This window comes from Canis lupus, chromosome 18 (assembly GCF_048164855.1).
Source record: "Canis lupus baileyi chromosome 18, mCanLup2.hap1, whole genome shotgun sequence".
Classification (NCBI taxonomy): Eukaryota; Metazoa; Chordata; class Mammalia; order Carnivora; family Canidae; genus Canis; species Canis lupus.
In genome coordinates, this window is record NC_132855.1 from 52,880,802 (window position 1) to 52,905,540 (window position 24,739).

The 24,739-nt window shown below is 49.5% G+C and overlaps 1 protein-coding gene across 4 annotated transcripts; it reads left to right on the forward strand.

The window, feature by feature from the left end:
- The first annotated feature begins 832 nt into the window (after positions 1–832).
- Positions 833–15,677, forward strand: LEP (leptin). Of its 4 annotated transcripts, XM_072784462.1 has the most exons (5): positions 927–956; positions 3,692–3,761; positions 3,853–3,977; positions 11,263–11,434; positions 12,924–15,677. In XM_072784462.1, the coding sequence occupies exons 4-5, from the start codon at positions 11,291–11,293 to the stop codon at positions 13,281–13,283; spliced, it is 504 nt and encodes a 167-aa protein (XP_072640563.1). In that variant the 5' UTR covers positions 927–956; positions 3,692–3,761; positions 3,853–3,977; positions 11,263–11,290; the 3' UTR covers positions 13,284–15,677. The 4 variants fall into 4 exon arrangements, 3 of the variants coding, with proteins under 3 accessions (XP_072640564.1, XP_072640563.1, XP_072640565.1); XM_072784464.1 differs by lacking the exon at positions 3,853–3,977 and having other exon boundaries at positions 939–956; XM_072784463.1 differs by lacking the exons at positions 3,692–3,761; positions 3,853–3,977 and having other exon boundaries at positions 833–956.
- Positions 15,678–24,739: the final 9,062 nt, after the last annotated feature.

Below are 24,739 nucleotides of genomic sequence, written 5' to 3' on the forward strand. Positions count from 1 at the left end.
AAAAACCATTCCTAGCTCGGGGCCATGGTGGTCCTGGTGGTGGTCGGATTTGGCTCACCCACATAACTTGCCAACCGGGGCAGCCCCGGTGGCCCAGCGGTTTAGCACCTGCCTTTGGCTCAGGGCGGGATCCTGGAGACCCAGGATCGAGTCCCGCGTCGGGCTTCCCGCATGGAGCCTGCTTCTTGTCTCTGCCTCTCTCTCTGTGTCTCTCATGAATGAATAAATAAATAAATAAAAAGAACTTGCCAACTGGCCCCTCAAAAGATGGGCTGGTGCTTAACGGTTCGGTTTCAGGGCTGCTCTCCCCCTGTGGGGACGCGAACGGGGCTCCCTGCCCATCGCTACTCCTTCCCAGCTGGTGGTTCTGGGGAAAGTCACTGAACCTCCATGGACTTCAGTTTTCCGCGTCCCTCAAGCCCGACGAAGGCTCAGGCTCCTACTCCCAGGCCGGGTGAGGAAATGCGGCTGCGTGCACCGTCCTGCGTACGCGGGAAACCCGGGGTAGAGGAGGACTCGCGGGGCGTCCGAGCCGCTCCGAGGGCCGCGTGCCCGGCCGGGCTCGGGGCGTTGCGCCCAGTGGAGCGGGCGGAGCGCGCGCCTGGGCGCGGGAGCCGACCCCACCCCGGCCCATCCCGGCGGGCGCGGGGCGCACGGAGAGCCGGGCCGTCGGGGCAGCTCCGCTTGGTCGAGGTCCCCGGCGGGCCCGGGCCCTCGAGGACGCGGCGCTCCCGCCAGCCGCCCCCGCCCTTGGGGCCGCCCCGGGGGCGCGCGGGCTCCGGCAGCCGAGGCCCTCCCTCGAGGCCCGGGCCCGCGGCCGCCGCCGGGCGGGGCGGGGGCTGGCGCTCGGGGTGCGGCGGGCCTGCCGGCCAGTTGCGCAAGTTGCGCTCGGGCGGCTATAAGAGGGGCGGGCAGGCATGGAGCCCCGGAGGAGTCGCGGCGCCAGCAGCTGCGAGGTAAGGGCCCGGGCGCGCTGCTCTTTCCCTCTCCGCCGGTCTTTCTGGGCCAGGCACCACCCCCCACCCCCCCGAACGCCGGGGAAACTGAGGCGCGCGAGGGGGCGGGGCGCATGGCTTGGTTCTGGACCTTGGCGGCTTCGTGGCGGGGTTCTGACGGGAGGGAAGGCAGCGGGGAGATCTGGATTCGGGGCCGGGCTGTGCCGGTGCCCACGGAGCAGGAATCTGTGCCATGGAGCCGCCGGGGCCCCAGGAGACTGTCAGAGCCCGCGGCCCAGCTGCTGAGATGCTGTGGAAATTGCCTCGAGCACATCCCCAAAGATCAGGGTACCCTGCCCCCATCCGGAGGCGGTGAAGTTGAGGGCGCTGGGGGTTCGGGATGAGCGCTGGGTTTCTGAGGACTAGCTTTTGCTCCGCGGCTAAGAATTCGGGCATCATTTTCCAGCGGGGGGTCTTCATCTCTGGTGTCTGATTGCAAGGATTTGTATAAGGCCAAAGCCTAGGAAGGGAAGCACTGCGGAGTAGAGGCGGAAAGAAAACTCAGGAAGAACCCCAAATGTCTCAGAGAGATTCTGACGAGTCTCACCACATCTGGCCTTCAAGCCAAGCCAACGGTCTTCTTCACAGTGGATGAAATTGGGGTTTTCTGGGATCCCTGGGTGGCGCAGCGGTTTAGCGCCTGCCTTTGGCCCAGGGCGTGATCCTGGAGACCCGGGATCGAATCCCACGTCGGGCTCCCCGTGTATGGAGCCTGCTTCTCCCTCTGCCTGTGTCTCTGCCTCTCTCTCTCTGTGTCTCTCATGAATAAATAAATAAAATCTTTAAAAAAAAAAAAAAAAAAGAAACTGGGGTTTTCTAAGGTGACAGAGCAGCAGGTCACGGAAGGGCCTACTGCATGTTTCCCAACTGTTACGGCCTCTCTAGTCAATACCGCAAATACCCGCTGTTGGCAGGTGGGCCCCAGGTCGAGTCCCCTCCTCTCCTGGCCTGGTTTACATTCACTGTGAGTGTGGTTGTCTTCCCATTCCAGTTTCTAGAGCTTCAAGATGGTGGCATTTTGGAATTGTGAATCCTTACTTACAGCTGGATCCAAGACAAGCGGCCTGCTTGTCATTTGAGAAGAGCAGTTTGGGAGAGGATGAAAGGATTGATTTCTGCTAGAAGGGTGGTCTTTGGGGTGGGCAGGGCAGAGGGCAGATACTTGTAGGCCAGACCAAGGAGCATAGTTCCTTGCCTCCCCCTTGTAGGACCTAACCACTGTCATCCCTCTTAAGTTCCCCTGTAGAGTTCTGAGGTGGGCAGCAGTGAGCTGGGACTAGTGGGAGAGAGATACCCAATCTCTTTCCCACCAGGTTGGTCTGCAGAACCATAGTCGCTGCCATTCTAACGTCCTCATGAGCAGAGATGTCAAGCCAATCATTTCTCTCACTTAGGTAGGGGGAGAAGGCAAGAGAAAAACAGTGAATGTTTTTAGGTTCTTCCCTTTTCTAGCAATAGAGGACATTAGGCTGAGGGGAACGTTTCCATGTTGGCCAAAGGAGCGTCCTTCTCATATTTTGTACATCTTATGCCCAAAATAACTCTTCTTGGTATTTGGGGGAAATATTTTCCTCCCCCTCCGTTCCAGGAAATGGCTCCAAGCGCCAAGGACAGAGCCAGGGAGATTGCAATGAATTCCTGCCTTTCAGCCGCAGGCAGATGCCTTTCATGTCTGAGTGGCCTGTGCAGGGTGTGGAGGTGGCCACTTGGGAGAGCTCTACTCACAGACCCAGTCATTGTCCCCGCTCCAGCCTAGATGTCACCCAAGGGGATGAGGGGGTTGAGGAGAGAGATAGGGCTTCAGGGAAGTGGAGTCCTTGGGAGGTATGCATCCATGAACAGCATGCGTGTGATTTAAAGGAAAATTGAGCCAAATTGTCTTGCAGTCAATCAGTAGACCCTGTCCTTCCCAGCAGTAGGGTTCCATGGCAGCAGCTCCGTTCTGGCCTGCCAGCCCAGAGCCTTGAAATTCTACTTTGTCCACACAGTTGTCTTAGAGAAGTAGAAAGAGGTTGTTTCTGCTTAAAAACAGCACACCTGATGCCTGGGCTCAGGGAGTTCTTTGTGCTTATTCTATGTGTGACAACAGATGTGCAAACTGCATTTTACAAGCTTTCCTGCTCAGTTTGTCAGTATCCCCCCTGCCCCGCTCCAGAACTGGATTCGTGCTCGGTGCCAATGCCGACATCTCACTGATTTCATTGAAGATTTCATCCCCACCTGTGTGCACATTGTGCTTGTAGTCTGGGGATGCACTGGGCTGGGGAGGAGTGCAAAGGCGGGGGCTACAGAGAAGAAAAGAGGGAGAGGGGTCTCTGAGGAGGGCAGGAGGCCCAGAGCAGCTGGAGCCAGGCTGATGAATGGAACTAAGGAAGCTGAAAGGAATGGGGATCCACATGGTGCTGGAGGACACATAAAAGGTGCAGGAAGCCAACCAAGAGACCCGTTAAAGGGAGATGTGGAAGCCAAAGTGATTTCTATCATTAAGAAAGTTTCCTAGGGGGGTGCCTGGAGTGGCTCAGTGAGTTAAGCATCTGCCTTCAGCTCAGGTCATGGTCTCGGGGTCCTGGGATGGAGCCCTGCATTGAGTTCCTTGTTCAGCAGGGAATCTGCTTCTCTCTCTCCCCCTCTCCCTCTGTGCACTCTCTCTCTCTCTCTAATTAATAAATAAGATCTTTTAAAAAATAATTTCCTAGGGATTCCTGCTGGGCAAAAGTGAATTCTACGATGTGACTTTGAGACAGGCGCAGGTGAACCACAGTAGAGGTAGGTTAACCTGGTGAGACAATGAAGATCAGAGATGGGAAATATTTGATTTATTTCAACAATTATTTAATGAGTACCTGCTGTGTGCCAGGCCCTCGGGAAATGCTGGAACAAGTAGCACGTCCCCGACTCCTGCACCTGGAAGACATCACTAGTTGATGGAGGTACCCTCTCGCCTCTGAGGAACTTCAGGGCCGCCTCCACACAGTGCTCCAGGTAGCTGCTAAAAATTGATCAGAGTTGACACTGGAAACCCATGTGTTATCCCTAATGAGGATCAGATCTGAGGGTGGTTTATGAGGAGTACGAAGACTATAACCCCCACACCCACACTCTGGCTGCTGGTTAAGTAGGTTAACATTTCTGAAACAAGGCTTTCAGTTGCAGATAAGAGAAAACCACTCATGCTAGCTCAGTGTGTCAAACAACATATTGCAACCCACATTTAAAAAACAGAACTCTTAGGAGTATATCACTCACAGTAAGTGAATTTGATTTCTTGACATTTGTTCCTCTTACTTGTGTTTATCTATATCCCCTGGATTAAAAAATATAATCAGAGAGCTGAAATGTACCCGAGTCTACGTGGAAGAGTATCTCACAGTGGAGGCTAAGGACAGGGAGGGTCCAGAACCAACAAGGTGAGGAACCAGAAAGAAGGTTCAGGAAGGAGCATAGGCACTGACTGTAACCCACCTGTTACAGGATGAACTCTGGTCTTCCTCAGCTATTCCATGCACATGAGGGCAATCGCAGCTAACCTGGAGCTTCTGAGCCCTCAACAGAGACAAACTGGGCTCTCTGAAGCCCTACTTTCAATTCCTGGAAGAGATGGTAATTGACCGGATCAGGGTTTGGAGGAGAAAGAGATAGAAGGAGGAGAAGAGTATTCTCGGTCTCTTGCCTACCACTGGTCATGCCCCTCCAGGGCGTGTGTGTGTGTTCTGAGAGGGCAGATTCCCCCACGAGGTGGAATCCAGCCTGGGACATTCTAGCTCTCTAGCCTTACATGCTCTATCATTCTGCCATATTGAATTCTCCTAAACCCACCATAGTTTTTCCCAACTCCACACTGTCACATTGGTCTGGAATGCCCTGCTTGCCTTCTTCCGCCTGGAGGACTCCTGTCCTTAAGGTCTCAGTTCAAATACTGTCTCATTTGCAAAGCTGTCCTCACCTTTCTAGGGTTACTTCTTTCCTCTATGCTCCCCAGATTCTATGTTCCTTCCTCATAACCTTGATGAGATTGTATTAAAGTGAGTTATTTAAGCTTCTGTTTGTTCCACTGGATTCTGAGTAGCTTGAATGACCAGCATCCAGGCTTCTCTGTCTCTATTCATCCTTTGTTTATTCCTTGTCCCCAAGTCCCTTCCAACTTAGAATTACGGAGACAGGAAAGCAGAGTAGAAGGAAAGGATGAGAGGGAGCCCACAGGAAGAATTTCTGCAAGGAAAGGCTTAGACCATCCAAAGCTTTTCCCTCATAATTAATAGCAAATATCACATTATCTGAATTTAATTCACACTAGCACATCAAGGATTATTGAAGAGAGGGGTGTAGAAATCCCCATGGCTGGAGAAGAGAAGGAAGAGAGAAGTATGTGCTGGGTCCCTGTTAACTTCTGGCGCTTTCAACCAGGAGAAGACGTGGGACTTTGGATAGCTCAAGGCTAGCAGTCCCCACCAGCAAATGGCTCTGTGACCCTAAGCTCTCCTTGCCCCCCACTGCCTTCATCAGAAGGCTATAGGCAGGCCTGACCTTGGCCCAGCAAACCATCCAGCCTAGATCTAGAGAAGCACACCCCCTATCTTGGCATAGAGGCTGGTCTGCCTCATTTCCTAGGACCAGAGTGAAGGTGAAGGAGGTCATATCTGGAGGCCAGCAGCTTCTTGGGGGAAGGAAGGGGTGAGCTTGTCTGTGGTGAAGGCAGAGGTGAGGGGGCCTTCATAGAAGTGGGGCAGGGTTGGGGGGGTCAGCTAAAGATGAATAGAGGTAGGACCGGCACCCAGGCCCCAGGTGAACCTGGGCAGTAGAAACTGTGGTGGCATGGAAGGTGTGGTTATGTGCACCTCTCCTCCTGGCCTTGGAACTGTTGGAACTGTTTTCTATGGTGACATTTCCTTTTCCCTGGGAGGCTCCATTTTCTGGTTTTTCTCCTTTCTTCTCCAGTGCACCAGTATAGGGGAATAGTAGGGGATGCTGGTAAAGATGATGGGGAGTGGCAGGGTCTTAATTAGGGAGAGGGAAAGTGACAGTGAAAGCTGGTGAACAGGAAGTCCAGAGGATGAGCAGGGCACCAGCAGAGTGAATGGGAGGCCTTGGCCAGTGTGCAAGCCACCCATTGGTACCCCCGGAGGTACCCATCTCCCTCCCCAGGCCCCGCTTGAATAATGGGCAGAGAGAAATAAAGGAGACAGGATGTTGTATTAACATGTCAACAGTTCACCTTTTAACTCTCAGACAATGACAGCTCCTAAATGTTCAAAACCATTTTGGAAACTTCTAGAGAGAAAAGGTTTTGCAGCCCAGGCAGCTGGCTGACAATCACCTTTGTCCTCCCTGTTCCTCCCACCTTGGCTCTTTCCACCTGGGCACTGCTCGGTCTACTTGTGTGGCCCTGTTTTTCTGAATGTGACTCCCAATCTCAGCTGTTAGCTGGATAGGTCTGCCTGAGGTTCCACCAGCCGTAACCAGCAAATCAAGCAAAACTGAGCAAATCAGTGGTGTTGCAACTCCCTCCCCGTGCCTTTGCCAATCTCCATCTCCATCCTTCTTGTCACCTGGGCTGAAAGCATTAGCCTGGGAATGGTCAGAGCTCCTCACTTCCATGAAAGAAGCCTAGCCTCCTTACTCGGCACTCAGGGCCCAAGCCCTCCCCACCTCCTGGCCCATCACACCTCTCATGCAGGCTGTGAGCCACCGTGTTCTGAGCTCACAGGGGTTCTTCAGCCTCTGAGCCCTCGGCTGGGCTGCTCCTCTCCTCCACCTTCACAAACCCAATTCCTCCAGACTCTTATGGCCCTTATGAAATGCCACCTCCTCCAAGACACCTCCTTGATTCCTTAGCTGGAAATAGTGGTGATAACAGCTAAGGTGTATTGGGGTTGACCATATGCCAGGCAAGGAGTTAGCACTTTGCACACATTACCTCATTTCATCCACAGGACAGCCTCAAGTGGGAATGACAGTTTGTATCATTCCCATTTTATAGCTGAGAAAATTGAGTGTGAGAGAGTTCGGCAAACTTGCCCAAGGTCCTGAACTCCAACTCAAGCAGAGTTCTGCTGAACTCTAGAGCTCATAATTTTACACACGTCTCCCTCCCCTGAGTTACCCTGGGCATGCTGTCTGTTTAAACATTCTTCCTTGAGTTACAGCTAATTATGCAAACTGGTTGTTCAAGAGCACAGTTTTGTTCTTTACTTTTGTCTCTAACAAATAATATGTGTTAATAGTTGACAACATTAAATACTGCAGTGTATTCCCTGGGCTTCTGAGAAAACCAGCAGTCTTCAGCCTTGTCCCTTCCTAGTCCCGATTCCCACCCTCCTGTGATTTCATCTTTGTACGTGGCCCACAGTGAGCGATCAGTACACATTAGCTGTCAACCAGCTGCTATCCACTGAGTAACTATTATGTGTCAGGCGCTGTGCTTAGTGAAGTTGTAGTTGCTGTCTTGAATTATCCCTCCCCTCTCTGGTCCCTAAACTCTGCTCTTGCCAGCCATCTTCTTGGGCCACAGCCAGGCCCCACCCAGGTACTCAGGTGAACCCAGGAACACTCAACATCCACTTTGTCCTGATGCCCATGTCCAGGCATATAAATCAACTAGCATTAAGTTTGGTTGCATTTAGCAGAGACCCAAAATAACAGTGGCTTAACCAAGACAGAGGTTATGTCTCTCTCACACACATAGCACAAGTCTGGGTGGGGCGTGGTGGGGGCAGTCTGCAGCCAGTATGTCACTCAGCTCCACAAAGTCCTCAGGGACCTGGTCTCCAGCTCTCTAGCCCACCATTCATAAGGTGATCCAAGATGGCACCAGAACCCCGGCTACCACATCTGCAGCTCAGGCATGGGATGGGGGAAGGGATGAAAAAGGAAGAGGCAGAGGCACACAACCCAAGAGCTGCCACACAGCACCCATGCTGATACTTAATGGCCAGACTTTAGTGGCATAGCCAAACCTAGTTGGGGGAAGCTGAGAAGTGTAGTATTTATTCTCGATGGCACATCACCATCTAAACTTGGATATTCTATTACTTGGGAAGAAGGAAAGAATAGATATTGGAGACAACTACCTGCTTCTACTAAAAGGGTTTGATGTGTTGATGTGTTTGTGTATGTGATGTGTGTTGTGTATGCAAGCACATGTATTGTGTGTGTTGGTGGGCCACGTTCTCTCCTCCACTTGGATCTCAGATGGACTTGGTATGGATTCTCTACAGAACTCCCCTAAATCTGGCCTCCTCCTCTTAGGCAGATTTACCAGCAGCTTCTCAGTTCCACATTTCAAGGAACTACAATGTATTTTCTGCATCCACTGAAGCATATTATCAGCGGTAATAGAGGGGCTTGTAAAACTGTTTTCCCACTCAGATGTTACATGGTGGCCATTATGTGAGAGCGACTACGAGCAGAGTTAATCTGGTAATAAATTCTCTCGGGAAGGAGGGTGTCATACCCAAGAATCCTAGAAAAGGGTACCATTCAATCTTGTGCTGCAGGGGGAACACCCAGAAATACCAGGCACCCTGTTGAGAATGCCCAAGGGAGGCAACGGGCCAAATGCTAGATTTGGGGTTGGCTACAGGCAATGTTACCCCAGTGTTTCAAGCCCTGCCCAGTAACCACACAATTCCCAAATTGCTGACCTCCCCCATCCCCTGCCCCTCGGCACAAAAACGCACAACAGGCAGAGGGTTGACAGGTTCACCTCATTTACCCTTTAGAGCCAGGTGGTGTTATTAATTTCATTTCACTAAAAAAAAAAAAAAAAAAAATTTCATTTCACTAATGGGAACGGATTCTGTAGGGAAGTTAAGAATTTGCCTAGGGACTCACTGAAACCCTGGGACCTAACCACTATACTTTCCACCTTTGCTAGGGCTTCATGGAATCATACTGGGGATTAGTTCTATTTAACTCCATTCCAAAAACCTTTGGTGGAAATGTTTACTCACATAATCAGTAGTTAATAGAGGGAGCTTCCACTTTTTAAGAGAGAAAACAAGCATAGAAACATCTGATGTGCCTCCTCCTGAATTACATAGGATATTTTCATATTCGGGGCAGCCCTGGTGGCGCAGCGGTTTAGTGCTGCCTGCAGCCCGGGGTGTGATCCTGGAGACCCAGGATCGAGTCCCACATCGGGCTTCCTGCGTGGAGCCTGCTTCTCCCTCTGCCTGTGTCTCTGCCTCTCTCTTCGCTCTCTCTGAATGAATAAATAAATAAATCTTAAAAAAAAAAAAAGGATATTTTCATATTCGAAGTCGATGTGGGGGTGCAATCGCATAGCATCAGCCTAGAGCAAGGTATTTGTTTCCAAAGGCCATGGTCCCAGGAGGTATCTTGTTGAGCATTGGGGTGGTTTGTAATTTGGGGCTCTCCCTAGAGGCTGGAGAAACTGTAGGGTGGGTAGAAAGCACCCCAGCCTTTCTGGGTTAAGCAGAAGCCTGACTCTGCCACTTGCTTGTTTGAGCAAGTTAACACATTTTCTTGACCCTCCTTTTCCCCCTTTTTATAAATTTCAGATTAAAAGCATACCTTTGGGGCACCTGGATGGCTCGGTGGTTGAGCATCTGCCTTTGGCTCAGGTCATGATCCCGGGGTCCTGGGATGGAGCCCTGCATCAGGCTCCCTTCAGGGAGCCTGCTTCTCCCTCTCCTTCTGCCCCTCCCCCTTGCCTGTGCTCACTCTTTCTTTTAAATAAATAAATAAAATTTTAAAAACAAAAGCATACCTTTGAGCAAGCCTTATAAATAATATATAAATAGTTTATTTCTATTATATTGCCAGAATATGAATTATACTAATATTGCCACCTGTGGACAGAAAATGTATCATCTGTTTTTATTAAGACCCAGATGAGACAAAACATAAAAAGCAGAGATTAACCCTTTTGCCTTCTCCAGAACCTTCATGCTAATATTTACTTACATTTGATTATCATTTCAGGCTCATGCACACAACCTTAGCATGGATCACAGACTCGCATACATTTAACTTTATTACCTTTTGTCTTATGTATCTCATTAAAACTTTGCTGCTTATTCAAGGATCTGCATATTATTAATATTAGAATTCATTGTGCCATGACTTTGAAAGTGTCAAACATTCTGGATGAACACGTTATATAGTCTCTTCTGCCTCCATGCCTTTAAACCAACTGTTTTCTGGCCTCTTGTGGCAACCACTCTCCATTCTTACTAACCCATACTGGGTTTTTAATACCCAGCTCAGGTGACACCTCTTTCAGAGAGCCCCCTTTGTACTCCTGTGACATCTTGCACTTGTTCTTCTTGTGAAGTTTATTCTTCCTGTATTGGAATGGTCTGCTTACCTGTTTATCTCTCTTATTAATGCATAAGTGGGGCATCTGGGTGGTTCAGTGGTTGAGCTTCTGCCTTTGGCTCAGGTTGTGATTCCAGGGTCCTTGGATCAAGTCCTGCATCAGGCTCCCCATGGGGATCCTACTTCTCCCTCTGCCTATGTCTCTGCCTCTCTGTGTCTCTCATGAATAAATAAGTAAAATCTTAAAAAAAAAAAAAAAAAAAAAAGCATAAGCAACCTGAGAGTAGAGAGCATCTGTTGTTCACGATTCTATCCTTGGTGCCTGGCGCTGTATCTGACACATTAGCAGATCTTCTGCCAGTGCTGGCTGCATTCAGGCTCCCAGTAGGAGAGAAAGGAAGTAATAAAACCAGTGATAAATGCCATCACAGAGGTATCGGTAGGCTGCCATGGGAGAGTAATGGAGACGGCAAGTAACATAATCTCTAGTAATAAGGATAGTAATATAGTACATTTCACAACACCTTTAAAGCTCTTGCACATGCATTGTCTCATTTGATCCTCATAAAAGTCTAGAGATAGGTATATTGCAGGAGATGAAGGTGGAGTTTTTAGTGGTTTTGTGATCTGTTTAAAGTCAGGCAGCTATTAAATGGCTGGATTCAGACCAGACCTTAAAAGCCCATCTCTTCCTCACAGCTTGCAATAAAGTCATACCACGACATCCATTCACTCATGCACTGGCTTACTGCTCTGTGGTCTATTCCACATCACTTTGTTGTTTATTTGGTCAGGTCTTACTTCCCCACGGACATGCATTTCATTAATGTAATTCTAGATAACAAATTGTCTTTGACACTGAGATGATTGCTATGGCAGAAGGCAAGTCTCATTTTTATCCACATCCGATGATGAGGTTGGTAACAGGACTTATGGGTATTTTCTGAGATACCAGCAACCTGCTATGCGTGGTTCCTTCTGTTTTCAGGCCCAAGAAGCACAGCCGGGGAAGGAAAATGCGTTGTGGACCTCTGTGCCGATTCCTGTGGCTTTGGCCCTATCTGTCCTGTGTTGAAGCTGTGCCAATCCGAAAAGTCCAGGATGACACCAAAACCCTCATCAAGACGATTGTCGCCAGGATCAATGACATTTCACACACGGTAGGGAGGGTCTGGGAAGACAAAGTAGAACCAAGACCGGCCCTTGGGGAAACCAGGACCTCAGATGGTAGTTGAGGCCTGTGCAGCCACATATAGGGGCCATGGTGGCCTTGACACCTCCCCGTGGTACAAACAGCAGCCTTTTCTCTTCCTCTCTCTCCATCTCCCACCTTCTCCCTCTCCTTCCTCTCTGATGCAAGTCCTAGTGCCTAGGACCAAAGAGAGCCATAAAGGTCTTTGTGTCCCACTGGCAGGTGACCAGACTCCTAGTTGCATCCCCTCTAGGCCTCTGTCACATCTCTAGAATGTACTCATCATTGGGCATTCTTCCTAGATGAACTCTAGCCCCGTGAAGCTTCTCCCTGTTACTGTTAGCCCTGGGGTCCACAGGCCTAGACCTTCAGCCATTTCCCAGATGACAGCTGTATTTGGAATTAGGAAGACCAAATGTGAATCTTCACGCTTCTGTTCTCTATCTGTAAAATCTTAAGCTAATTCCTCAATGTCTTGAAGCCTCAGTTTCCATAGCCTGATAGTGGGACTATCATAAGGGACTTCACAAGATTGTTAGGAGATTCAGTTAGTTAAAGCAAGTGATCTCCCCTCACCCACCCTAACAGAACCAGAACACAGCATGCCCTCATTAAAAGTTTAGTTGTGGTTTTTAGTAGCCCCTGGTCTTAAAAGCCTGCTTGCTCACCCAGCACGGAGCCCAGCACGGAGCAATCTAGAGATTTCCACATCTCCTGCCCATTATGGATGTCTGACAGTGGCCTTGGGCAGCCAGGAAGAAGTTAGGTGGCCAGAAGCAGGGACAGCTCAGAACTAGATAAGAGCCTTGGGCATTTTAAGAGAGAAGTCTATGAGTCTCCTTGCTTTCATGGGGCCACGCATGATAGGTCCAGAGTGTCCCGGCTTGGGTGGTGCAGAGAGTGAGTGCCACAGGCAGTGGAGAAGGGGAGAACTCCTGGTAACCAGTGTTACTGGAGCAGAGGAGTGAGATGGGACACTCTTTGGCGGGGGAGGGGGGTGGTGGAGGAGGTCCAGCCTTGACTCCTGAGGGGGTAAGAGGCCTTGGAGAACCTGACTGGGAGCAAGGAATCCTCTGGGGGCAAAAGAGGGTGATGATGTCTGGGGAAGGGGCACTTCAGGAGGACCTCAGTGCCTGGGGAAGAGACTTCACTAAGTAAGAATCAGGCCTCATGGCTGGGTCTACAGCAGAGGCCATTTCCAGGAGAGAACCACCTGCGAGGATTGGTCTGGAAGGGGAGGGCAGGGTGATTTGGGAAGAGTAGGAGTACAGAAGTCCAGGAAACAGCTTGGAAGCTTGGCAGCCCCTGGGGCACAAGAAACAAGGGCCTGGGCCAGGGTGGTGAGGAAGGAGGAGAGGAGGCAAGCAAGAGAGCGGACCTCCACGCTCATGGGAGAGGCCGACACCTTGCAGAACCGACTTGTCTGAGATCCTGCTCTCCCTTTTCCTCTGGCCCAGCAGTCTGTCTCCTCCAAACAGAGGGTCGCTGGTCTGGACTTCATTCCTGGGCTCCAACCAGTCCTGAGTTTGTCCAGGATGGACCAGACGTTGGCCATCTACCAACAGATCCTCAACAGTCTGCATTCCAGAAATGTGGTCCAAATATCTAATGACCTGGAGAACCTCCGGGACCTTCTCCACCTGCTGGCCTCCTCCAAGAGCTGCCCCTTGCCCCGGGCCAGGGGCCTGGAGACCTTTGAGAGCCTGGGCGGCGTCCTGGAAGCCTCACTCTACTCCACAGAGGTGGTGGCTCTGAGCAGACTGCAGGCGGCCCTCCAGGACATGCTTCGGCGGCTGGACCTCAGCCCTGGGTGCTGAGACCTCGAAGGCTTCTCTTCCCCAAGTCGAGGAGAGAACCTGGGCTCCCAGGTGTCTCCAGGAGAGAGACCGTATGGGTGTCCTTTATCCTGGCCCCTAGCCGTTTCTCTCTCACACCACAGAGCCACTCTTCCAAAGGCATAAGCCTCCACGGCACAAAACCAAAGATAAGAATGCAGGATTCCATGCTCACCGGGAAGGGGGACCCACCTGGCAAACAGTGACCTGCATCTGGGGTTCTCACAAAAGGCTTCCTTCCTGTGCCACCTCCCCCCTCACTGCATGCTTCAGCGTGACCTGGGGTGATGTCAGGAGGCACCCGCTGAGCCTTTGGACCATCAAGCAAGGTTCTGTCTGAGAATTCTGGGAGCACCATGAAAGCTACATCCACATAGCTGCAAACTCCCAAGCAACACATTATTTATTATGCATTTTATTCTGGATGGATTTAAAGCAAAACATCAGCCTTTCCAGGCTCTTTGGGGCCAGCCAGAGCTAGGAATGCTATTTCCAATCCCATCGGTGGGCCTGGCTGAGGCAAACCCATTTCTAGTGACTTGAGGGCTCTCAAGTTAGTTCTTTGGTAACTGGCTATGTTTCTACTGTGACGGATGTTAAATTACAGTGTTTGCAATGGCATTGCCCTGAGCGGATCTCCAAGGACCAGGTTATTTCAAAAAGAAGATGAATTTTGTCATGTGTGATATATAGATGTGTGTACCTGGAGGTAGGAGAACGTGTTAGCAGGAAGGGGAAGGATCCAGGATGTATTTTTTGAATTACATTTGTGCGATGGGCTCTTCGAATGGAGGGGGGTTCATGTTCTCATCTCTGCAACCACTTAGTGTGGTTTTAATGAGAATAACAAAGGATATGACTCCTTCAGCGGGGGTTGTGGGGTTTTGCCAGCCACCCATGGGGGGGGCAGTGGCACTGACGACTGTTTACTGGGGCAGTTGTGAGCGCTGGCCTTCTCCAATTGCTGGAGACAGGTCTTTCTTATCAGGGAATGAGGATCCCTCACTGGAGGTGGTGATCCCCAGAGCAGGGGTCCTTAGTATGGGCCTTGGAATGGTCTAGGGATGATCCCACACTGGATTTGTAACATGGAAGTACCCCTACTTGGGATTTGCATGCCAAATTGTGGTTCTCATCTGACTGGCTCACCCAAACAAGACCATGTTTCCCTCTCATTCGGGGTAGATTTATACTCCAGGGGGAAGTTCTAGGGCTTTAGCGAATAGTCCCAAGACCTGGACTGGCACTGGTGAGTGCCGGGCCGCCAGGAATGCCCTTCCCACCAGAGGTCACGTTTGGTGGGATGAACAAGGAGGCTTGGGTTTTCCACCATCCTGCCACTATGATGAGGCCATCATACTCTAGGTGGTGGATCTGTTCAAGGAAATTTGAATCAAAGCTATTAACTTTAAGACCGAGCACCTACTTTGTGCTCAGTCCTGATTGGTGCTATGGGCTAGAGAAGCTCACCAAGTAAACGTTAAAATCCAGCCTTACCCTCAGGGACCTTGCATTCCAGATGGTAAAAATGCCACACACCAGCATGCAAAGGCTGGCCTCGCACCATGGCAACTGAGCAGCTGAACCAGCGCACTCCTCAGCAGGCGGAAATGCTGAACTGAGAGTGTCAGTGCTCAGGGGCCCACAGGCTAACCCTGCTCCCACTTCGTAGCATTTTTGCTTTTCAGGGCACGGCAGCATTTATTACTGTGTAGCCACATCCCTCTGAAGCAGCAGCATAGCTGACAATTTAAAAATAAGAACTAAGAACATACCTAAGACCATAACGGCAGACAAGTAGCAGGGCCGAGACTAGAGTTCAGGACCTCTGACTCCCAGAGTGTCCCGGGAGCCAGGTAATGCTCCCTGGAGGTGCAAATAGGGTTGGGCAGGGGAGACCAGAAGTGCTTACAGGGAGAGAGGACTTGGAGGTGATTTTGCAGGAGGTGAGGGATGTGAATTGCCTGAATGGCGGAGGCTGTTTTGTTCATGCTGAGACACCGGGGTGAAGGTATGTGCAGTCAGTTATAAAGAAAGGCTGCCAAAGGCAAGGCGGGAGGGAAAGTGACATGTTGAAGAGGTCTTCAGTGGTCAAAGAAATTTGATATCAGAAGGGTCAAGAATCGAAAGTTCTAGAACGGAGATTCATGAGATAGACAGAGTAAGACCCGTTCTGGAGAGTATGACCTAGATAATCATTACCACCCAGCCAGGCTGGGATCTTTTAAGCCTTTCACTTACCCAAACCTGGCACCATGGCTCATTCTCAGAGTGTGAAAGTTCTAAAATGTAAATGAATGTCTTTTTTTGTAACTTAAAAAATTTTTTTTCTTGTTAAAAAAAAAAAAAGTCAAATAAATTAACTTTGCCCCTGGTCTTTGTTTTCTGTCACCCTTTGTGGAGGGGCTTTAGAAGAGCTATTTGTGTGTGACAGGGCAAGGCCTGGCTGGCCTCCCTCCCTCACCAGGGTCAGCTCTGCCCAGGCTTGGCCACAACCGGCCACCAGTTATTCAGGCTAAAGGATTCCCCCAAAGCACAGAGCTGGCAAAATGAGCACATTCTGCCCCAGAGGCACAGTGTGGTCTGCAAATCAGCCTTGAGAAGCACCAAATTACTTAAAAAAAAAAAAAAAAAAAGAACAACAAGGAAAAATCTGGCAAGCAAACAACAACATGAAGCCCAATAGCAGACCCAACCAGGTGCACAGGCTTGAAAAGACAACTTATCTCGTTGCAGGCACAGAGCACAGACAATCATCTCTGTGATACAGTTAGAACCTGACAGTTTCAACCCAGGTTCTGGGGAGGACTGGGAGTGAGGGGGGCAGGGTAGGATGGAGGAGGGGACTGGCCCATCAAACAGTCACTTCCTTGGGTGATTTCAGAGTAGAGTTGACAACTGCCAACCCTTCCCTCAGTACTAGTTTAAGTGATGGAGGAATGAGGGGAAGCTGTAGCAGGCTAGGAGGGTGTCAGATATGCCTGGAACAGCTTAAGTAAGTAGGTCACTTGGCAGCTTGGGGATGTAGCTGGTCTCTGTACACCAGTCAAGACTTCTTTAACTGCAAGCGATGGAAATAAACTTAAATAAAAAGAGAGGATTTGTGGCCCACGTTGCTGAAAAGTCCGGGCTATAGTCTGTCTCTTAAAAGACTTGCCTCTGCATTCATCTCCAGGGACCTAGAAAGGCACCCGTGCCATGACCCACCCAGTCTCTACCAGCCTGAGGTGGGTCACAGGCACTTGGGGACAATGTGTTTGACCCTTGGTGGCCATCTGGAACTATGTGAGATGTCTTGTTTCCAAGCAGTCATGAGCCTTAGAAGCAACCCCCTCCAACCCATCCCCAAGTACAGCCCACTGTAACAGGGGTCTTGGAGCAGAGGCCTGGAAATGTTATAGTGGAGTGAGGGTCATAGTGGAAGGGCATGTTCTTCAAGTTATGCTTCCTGAACCTTTTCCAACCTTGGGCATTCTCTTGCTCTCCCCCGAGGTAGAGCTCACATCTCCCAAACAGCTGGCAGGGTCTGGGAGCAGCAACTGACCATGGACCAAAAGTCCAAAGGCAGGACTTTTGCAGAGTCTAGTGAGAAAGAAGTCTGCACAACAGCACAAAGTCAAAAATATATATACCCTACTTTCCCCAAAAGAATTTGGGGTAGTTTTTCTAGGCTTTTACCATCAGGATCTGAGTCTGGTGCTGCCTGCCCACTAGACCCACTTGAGTTAAGTTCACTGGCGCATTGTCATCCTCAGCCCCCTGGGATCCTTGCCTCAGGAACGTACTGTCTCTGACGTGAAGGTGGTAGAGTCAGGTTTATAAAGAAGGTAATGGAGCCTCCACACCAGGCCTCATTGGAACTCCAGCTCCCAGTGCAGAGGATGCTTAAGTCTTAGGCGAGTTATTTAACCACTCTGAGTCTCAGCTTGTCATCTGTACAATGGGAGAAAGGAAATCCACTTCAGGAAAGCTTGACACAGAAGAGAGAGCAAGACAAAAAAAGGAATCTACTAAATGGAAGAAGTATGAGATTAATAAGGAATAGAAGGAAGGAGGGAAGGGGGACAGAGGGAGGGAGGGAGCGAGGGAGGAAGGAAGGAAGGAAGGAAGGAAGGAAGGAAGGAAGGAAGGAAGGAAGGAGTAAATGTAAAGAGAAGAAATACATATAAAGTTAGTATCGCGTCTTCCAGCATTTGGGCTGCCGTAACTGAATACCAGAGTTTGGGTGGCTTATAGACAACAGACATTTCTTTCTCACACTTTTGGAGGCTGGAAGTCCAAGATCAAGGTGCCAGCAGATTTCGTGTCTGGTGAGCACCTGCTTCCTATTTCATAGACCATATCTTTCACTGTGTCCTCCTCTGGTAGAAGGAGCAAGGGAGATGTCTGGGGTCTCTTTTACAAGGGCACCAATCTAATTGTTGATTATTATGTATATAATTATTGTTTAAAATAACACTAGGCCAAATCAAAGTTCTCTCGATCATTGACTATCAGCTGCCTACAATGTCTTTTTACAATAAAGGGACCTAATATTAGCATTTCTTCCTTACACTGAGCTCCCGCAGCCCCCTGTTCACTCCACACAGCTCACAGGGAATCATTTCTGTTGGGGTCTCTAGCCCTCCCTTCCCTGCCTGGGGATGTGAGCCTCTGTGGGCAGGGCCGCCTCACCCTGCCTCACCCCTGCACCTGGCTATTGTGTCCGGCAGGCCCTCAGCTCTTGCTTGCTTAGTGACCAAAGGGACTGGGACTCCTGTATTAACATTATATCAGGTCAACTAGTTCTGTGAAAATCCTGAAAGCTTCTCACACAGTCCTAATCATTAAAGGTTAAACTTAAAATTCTGCTCACTCTTAATTTGCTCAGCAAATCTCTTCCTTTTTAGTTCAAAGATATAAGCCCAAACCAACTGTAAAAGATGGTGTTGAGACAGAGATGGAAATCTGAGTATGGATTCCATGTTAAATGATGAAAGGAAATATTACTAATTGTATTGGCATGGTGGTTAATTATTTTTATTTTTTAAATACTTTTACAAGGTATTATTTATTTATTTGACACAGAGATCAAGAGAGTGCACATAAGTTAGGGGAGGGGTGGAGGGAGAGAGAGAGAGAGAAAGAGAGAGAGAGAGAGAGGCAGAATCCCTGCTGAACAGGGAGACAACTTATCTCGCCTGATGCAGAGCCTGATGCAGGGGGCTCCATCCAGGACCCTGAGATCATGACCTGAGTTGAAGCTGAACACTTAACAGACTGAGCCATTCAGGCACCCTATTGGGAAAAAAAAAAAAAAAAATGGATGCCTGGGTGCCTCAGCGGTTGAGCATTTGTCTTTGGCTCAGGGAGTGATCCTGGAGTCCTGGGATCAAGTCCCACATCGGGCTCCCTGCATGGAGCCTGCTTCTGTCTCTGCCTCTCTCTCCCTCTGTTCTCTCATGAATAAATAAAATCCTTAAAAAAAAAAAAAACTTAAGATTTTGTTTTTAAGTAGTCTCTTCACCCAACGTGGATCTTGAACCCATAACCCTGAGATCAAGAGTCACACGATCTACCAACTGAGGCAGCCCCTATTTTTAAATGCTTCCTTATTTGTTAGAAATTCACACTGAAGTCATTTAGGATAAAATGCAATGATGTCTGGGATATTTCAGAAAAAAATATATGAGAGGGTAGACAAATAAGGTCAATAAAATGTTGATAATTGTTAAAATTGGGTCCGCCTCCCAAATACACCCCCTGCACCAGAATCCTTGTCTCCGGTGCTGCTCCTGGAGGAATCCAGAGCAAGACAACTGCAAAGCAAGAGTTTGTTATAGCAAGCCCTCTACTTTGGGGCAGAATTTGGAGAAGAAGCACTTCGGGGTGAGGTGCCATCCAGCCCAGCCCCTCCACTGCCTGGGTGTTGTGTGTTCTGGGGATTGGAGGGGAGGGGGGGTTGCAGGGAAGAGGAAGGGGGCTAACATGATGTGGAGCCCAGTTTATTTAACTTCACATTTGATTTCACTGCCTGGCAGATGTCCCAGGGCCTAAGGGGAGGGGGCGGGGGTGACAGCCTGCCAGAATGGGTGTGAAACAGTGAACTGAAACAGAGATTTGACAAATCAAACAAGGAGACAGTGGTAAGAGCCAGCTGCGAGATACTAGAAAGTCAAGTCCTGATGCTTAGAAGAAAAAACCAAAGGAGTGGAAATGAGAGTGCTGGACGTTGCCCTAGCCCTGCTGGGCCTTGGGGTGCCCCATGGAAACCATGGAACTCCCCTTCTCCTTCCCAAGGGGGAATCGTGGTGTCCCCACTCCAAGGCTATCCCTCCATATTAAATACACTCCATACAGTGAAAAGCCCTGGGACCGTTTGTGAAGGAAAATGGGATTGCTGTCTCATTTCCTCACCTAAGTTATTGTAATCAAAAGGTACTTCATCCCTACCTTCAAACTTTGTCCCTGGGGCTCTGGATCTGGCTGCAGCCTGAGGCAGGCTCAGCCCATTTCTCCACTGGCTTAACACCAGACCCCTCCCAGTGCAGGAGCAAATCCCTGTTCACCTGCACCCAGCCACCTGCACACCGTCTACACAAGCTTCAGGAGATCCAGAGAGTGCAGAGCCAGGCAAGCCGAGGGACCGACTCAGAAGGCGAGGGAGGCCTCCCCCTCTGGGCCTAAGCCAGAGCCCTGGGCAATGAATGCTGTGGAACCCCCAGACAGGGCCTTCCCGTCAAAGGCCAGTGTTTCATTTCAGGCGGATGTCCCCAAGGAGTATCACAGACCAGGAAACCAACCCTGAAGTTGCCTCCACCCTCCTATCCTTTTTTGGGCCATAATTACTGAGGAAACACCAACCGTCACAGCTTCATTTTTTTCTGTTTATAAAATGTGTGTATTTGCCGGACAGAAAACTGGCAGGTGCAGTGTGAGTGGAGTTGCCCACCCCCACCCCACCAGGCCTGAGACCCTGATGGAAAGGGGAAGCCCTGCTCCCTTCCACACTTGGGCTTGGACCTTGTATCTGACTCAAAATCTGGAAGTGGTTCTCACAGCCCAGTAATAATTTGGAGCTCGGGGGAATGGTCCAGAACCCACCTCGGTACTTCCGGGTAGAGGGATTTATGACCCTTCCTCCCTTGGAGGAGCAAGGCAGGGTGTTTGTTACTTATCCCCTGCAATGGATGATGGCTTAGAGGTCTCATGAGACTTACCCAAGGCTCACATCTGAGGGTTAGAACCTGAGCCTTCAGCTTCAGAATACCCAGGCTGAATGTATTTGCCCATCTTTCCCCACCCCACCCAGGCCCAAACACACATTCTGTCTGCCTTCCCACCAGCACCACCTCTCCTCACCAGAGGAATAGCCATCTGGAAAAACACTTGCTGGCCATGTCACTGTCCTGATGTTGAGGAGCTGCCAGTGTGGGTTGCTTGTACCCTCACACATAATGTAAGCAGATGCCTGCACAGATGGCTCTAGGGTTCACTCATAGGTCTGCTCACCTTCCCCAATAACATTCCTAAAGCCTCCCGCACTACTCACCTGTCCTTGGGCAAGGAGCTCTTTAAATCTCGGATCCGAAAACCAACCCTCACCCATCTAGCTTCCCTCACTTGGATATATTTTACTTATACATTTGTTGGTTAACATTTTCCTCTCCACCCTCACCCCCCACTCAACACACATAAGCTCCCAAGAGGCAAGCATGGTCTTCAGGTCTGTTTTATTTCCTACAATATCTCTAGCACCTTGGCCAGATCCTGGCACAGAGTAAGTACAAAACAGGTGGTTGTTGGCTAAATAAGTGCCTGACTTTAAGAGCTGAACGCCCGTATACACTTCGCATTTGGGCCATTGAATTTAGGAGCAAAGGAAAGATCCATGAGGGGAGGCAGGATTCTGGGCAGTCTATCTACTTAGAGGATCCCGGGCAGATAGAGTTGCTAAAGCCTTGACATGTGGACAAGACTGGAGGAAGACTGGAGATCAGCAGGTGGAATTTAGCAGAAGGCAAACTTTGGCTTAATCTCGCAGGTAGAGCGGTCCTACCTGCAATACGGTGGACTATTGCAGTGATGGCTCCCGTGAGTCGCACCTTCCAGTCTCCACTTCCTTGGGTAGTCTCTCCTGTCACATGACTCAGGGTTTGGCCATGTGACCTGCTTTGTCCAACAGGATGATGGCAAGTGATATACAAGCAGATCCTAGAAAAGTGCTGGCACTCTGAGGCCTATCCTCTCTCATTGCCGGAAAGCCTCTGGCCATCACGGAGCCAGCCCAGACTAGCCTCCCAGAGGATGAGCCACCAAGTGGAGAGGAGCCCCAGCCATTCCAGCTCTGTTAAGCATGTTTTTAATTACCTGTGCCTTCTAATGCTTTGACATTTGGGGGCCTTGTTGATACTGGAGGGACTGCCCCTTCCAGGGTTAGCTAATGCCTTGGGATACCCAACAGCTCTGCAGGGAGCATACAAATACAAACCAACCGATGCAGAGCCCACACCACCAGCCACCACCTCTGTTGGGTTCTCACACTCAGGGCCACTATCCCCCTGCTGTAATCACCCCAGGCCAGGGAGCAGATAACTAGAGACAGCCCCTGTGCCTCAAAGCCTGCCCAGATTATTCAAACTGGCCAATCCTAAATCTGTTTACGCTGCCTTTCCTCACCTTGCCTTCTGGTGTGGTTGAACCAGTGTCCAAATTACATCAATAGAAATCATTCTCTGTCTCTCAGTTCTGCTTCCTTCAAAATTGGGGTCATTCTTAGGCAGCAGCAATGGTGACCACCATAACCTCCAAGCTTCTGCCTTGCAGCTTGGCAACTCCCCCGCAAAAAAGAAAAAGAGCTTCTCCTTCCTGATCGTTCCAGCAAAAGTCTCAGGGCTGATTCACATTGGCCTAGTTTGGATCACATGCCTCTTGCTAAGCCAATCACAGTAGCCAGGAGGATGCAGTACTCTGCAGAGGTTTGAGCTTGAGTCATCTCAGAAACTGGAGAAGGGCTCCCTTGGAATAAGAATGGGTAGGGGGTAATTTCCCAAAGGGAAAAAAAAGTTCTATTTCCAAAAAAGAAAGAGGGATGGATCCTGGGAAGGCAGAAACAACAGACAACCTCTCCAGAAGGTTCTGTTCTGAGATTCTCTGTCCTGGCCTCTGATTCCTGATAGCCTTCCAGAACCTTGTTCCAGTATGGATTTCTTTCTAGGAGCATGAAGACAGGACGCTCACTTTGACCCTTTACTTTCTTGTATGAAGAACCAAAACCAGTTTCAACTGGCTCTTAACTTCAACCACACAGCATCAAATAAAAAATGATGTTTGACCCTAAGCTTTGAAGAGAGTAGAGCAATTGTCCTTGGCTCTGAGAACTTCTGATAAGAATGAAGAACATTTTTGTCAGTAGCTATACTGGACTGGGCCTTGATATGAAATCATCCAAATTGTCATTGCGCTTGTTCAGGTTATTTTATTGGTCTCTCTGCTTTGTCCAGGGTCACTCTTTCCTATTGAGAAAATTGATTCCTTTTTTCCCTATGTTATAATGGAGCCCATGTGGCCACTACTTTATCCTATAAGACATGGCTGTTCTGGGTGCTTTACAATAAGCATGATGACCACAATGATCCCTTACAATAGAATAACACCTTGCCATTTAGAGGGGACATTCACAGGCATTACTGTTTGATCCTCGCAGTAACCAGGGTGGAGGAGTATGGTATTACCTTTATTTTCTTTCTTTATTTTTTTTTCCTTTATTTTCTTTAGATATAGAAATCGACTGAGTGGGGTTAAGTGACTGACTGAAGGTCACAGAGCTACATTGCCTTGGGTGGAAGGAAAACATTGGCAATGATTAGACAGGCATTTATTTGAGGCTTCATTTGTTTACCAAGATTAGACTTTATTGCTGCAAAGCTAATCAGGGCTTATTCCCCAGAAGAACTAGTTTGCAGTATGCAAACGATAGTAGCTCAGAAGGACCCAAACACAAACACAGGGTCACAGTGCCACCAACAGCCCTGACTGAAGCCCAGCCCAGCACACCGGCCCTTGGGCTCCCCCATGAGCAAGTCCAAGAGATGGAGTCCCAGCCCTGCCCCCTAAAGAGTAGGTCTAGGTCCCAGACAAGCACCCAGGAGCCTATGTCTGTGGTTCAGCCCTGCTGTGGAACCCCTGCACTCCTTCCTCGCTCCTTCTCTCCTCAGAGAGGCTGGTGGCTGGGTCACGGTTGGGACTCCAGGCTTTGGTCTACAGACAGGGAAGGGACAAATCTGGTAGGGCCTGAAATGCTGGGGAAATCTCAAGCCTGAGTAGAAGCTCCAGCCTGATATGCTGAGAGCTTCCCTTCCAAGGACTCTCCTCTTCCTTACCCACCTCCTTGCCTTTCTCCTCTGTGCTGATCCTCTTTGCTGAAACGCCCAGTCAGAGAGCTAGCTGGTGGTCCTCTTTGGTTTGGTTTCCATTACAACTCACAAATTCTGCTCGCTGCCAAAGAAAAGAAGGGACCCAGAGTAGCTAAAGAAGACAGTGTCCCTTTCATAGAAGGAAGAGCCTCTGAGGAACTGTGGGACCACCCTCCATTCCATGTCCTGTCCCTGGAAACTTCTAGACCATCCTCTCATCCCAACACTCTGCCAGTATCCTGAGCAAGCCACAGAGTAACAAGGTAAATGACACCCCCTACAAAATTGGGCCCTGACTCCAACCATCTAGTCCTGTCCCTAGTACTCATCGTGGAGGTCCTGAGGGCTCAGTAGGACAGACTGGCCAGTGAGGAAGTGACTCAGCCCCAGAGCACTCTGGGAAACCTACTGCATTGGCCCCAGAGTCCACGATGAGGGGGTTAGTAGATCAGAACCCCTTTCTAGCATTGTCTGAGCTGAATGGGACAGGGCTTATCAAAGCCTGCATGGCCCAGAAGAGGATCCTAGTCAGCTTATTATGCTTTCCCCAATGTAGGTGAAGCCTTAACCTGGATGATCAGGCTGTGTGCTGTTGAGACACTTCTATTCTAGAAGTTTCCGCCAGGTGGCAGAGAAAAATATCAGATGCCAGAAACTTATCCATCTGAAAGGATTTCCCCCACAGGAGAAAAAAAACAATCACACCTTCTCCCAGTTGGAACGTCTGCAATTACTCACCCCCTATAAGTGGAAAAAGAATGTCAAGACTAATCAAATGACATCAGTCTGGGAACCCAATGCATCCCAGCACTGATCTTTTTGAAAAGCTCCATATGGGAAGATACAAATTCAATTTGTCTTGTCTAGGGGAAAAATGAGTTTTAAATATGTTAAATCAAAAATGATATCTTACATACCAGACATTAGCAATCCAGAACAAATGCCTTGGGAGAAAAATTACCCTGAAAATGTTAAGTATTCAGGTTGCCAAAGAACTGGGAATTTATGCTGCAGTGCAAGCACAGAAAGTCCACCCTGGACACT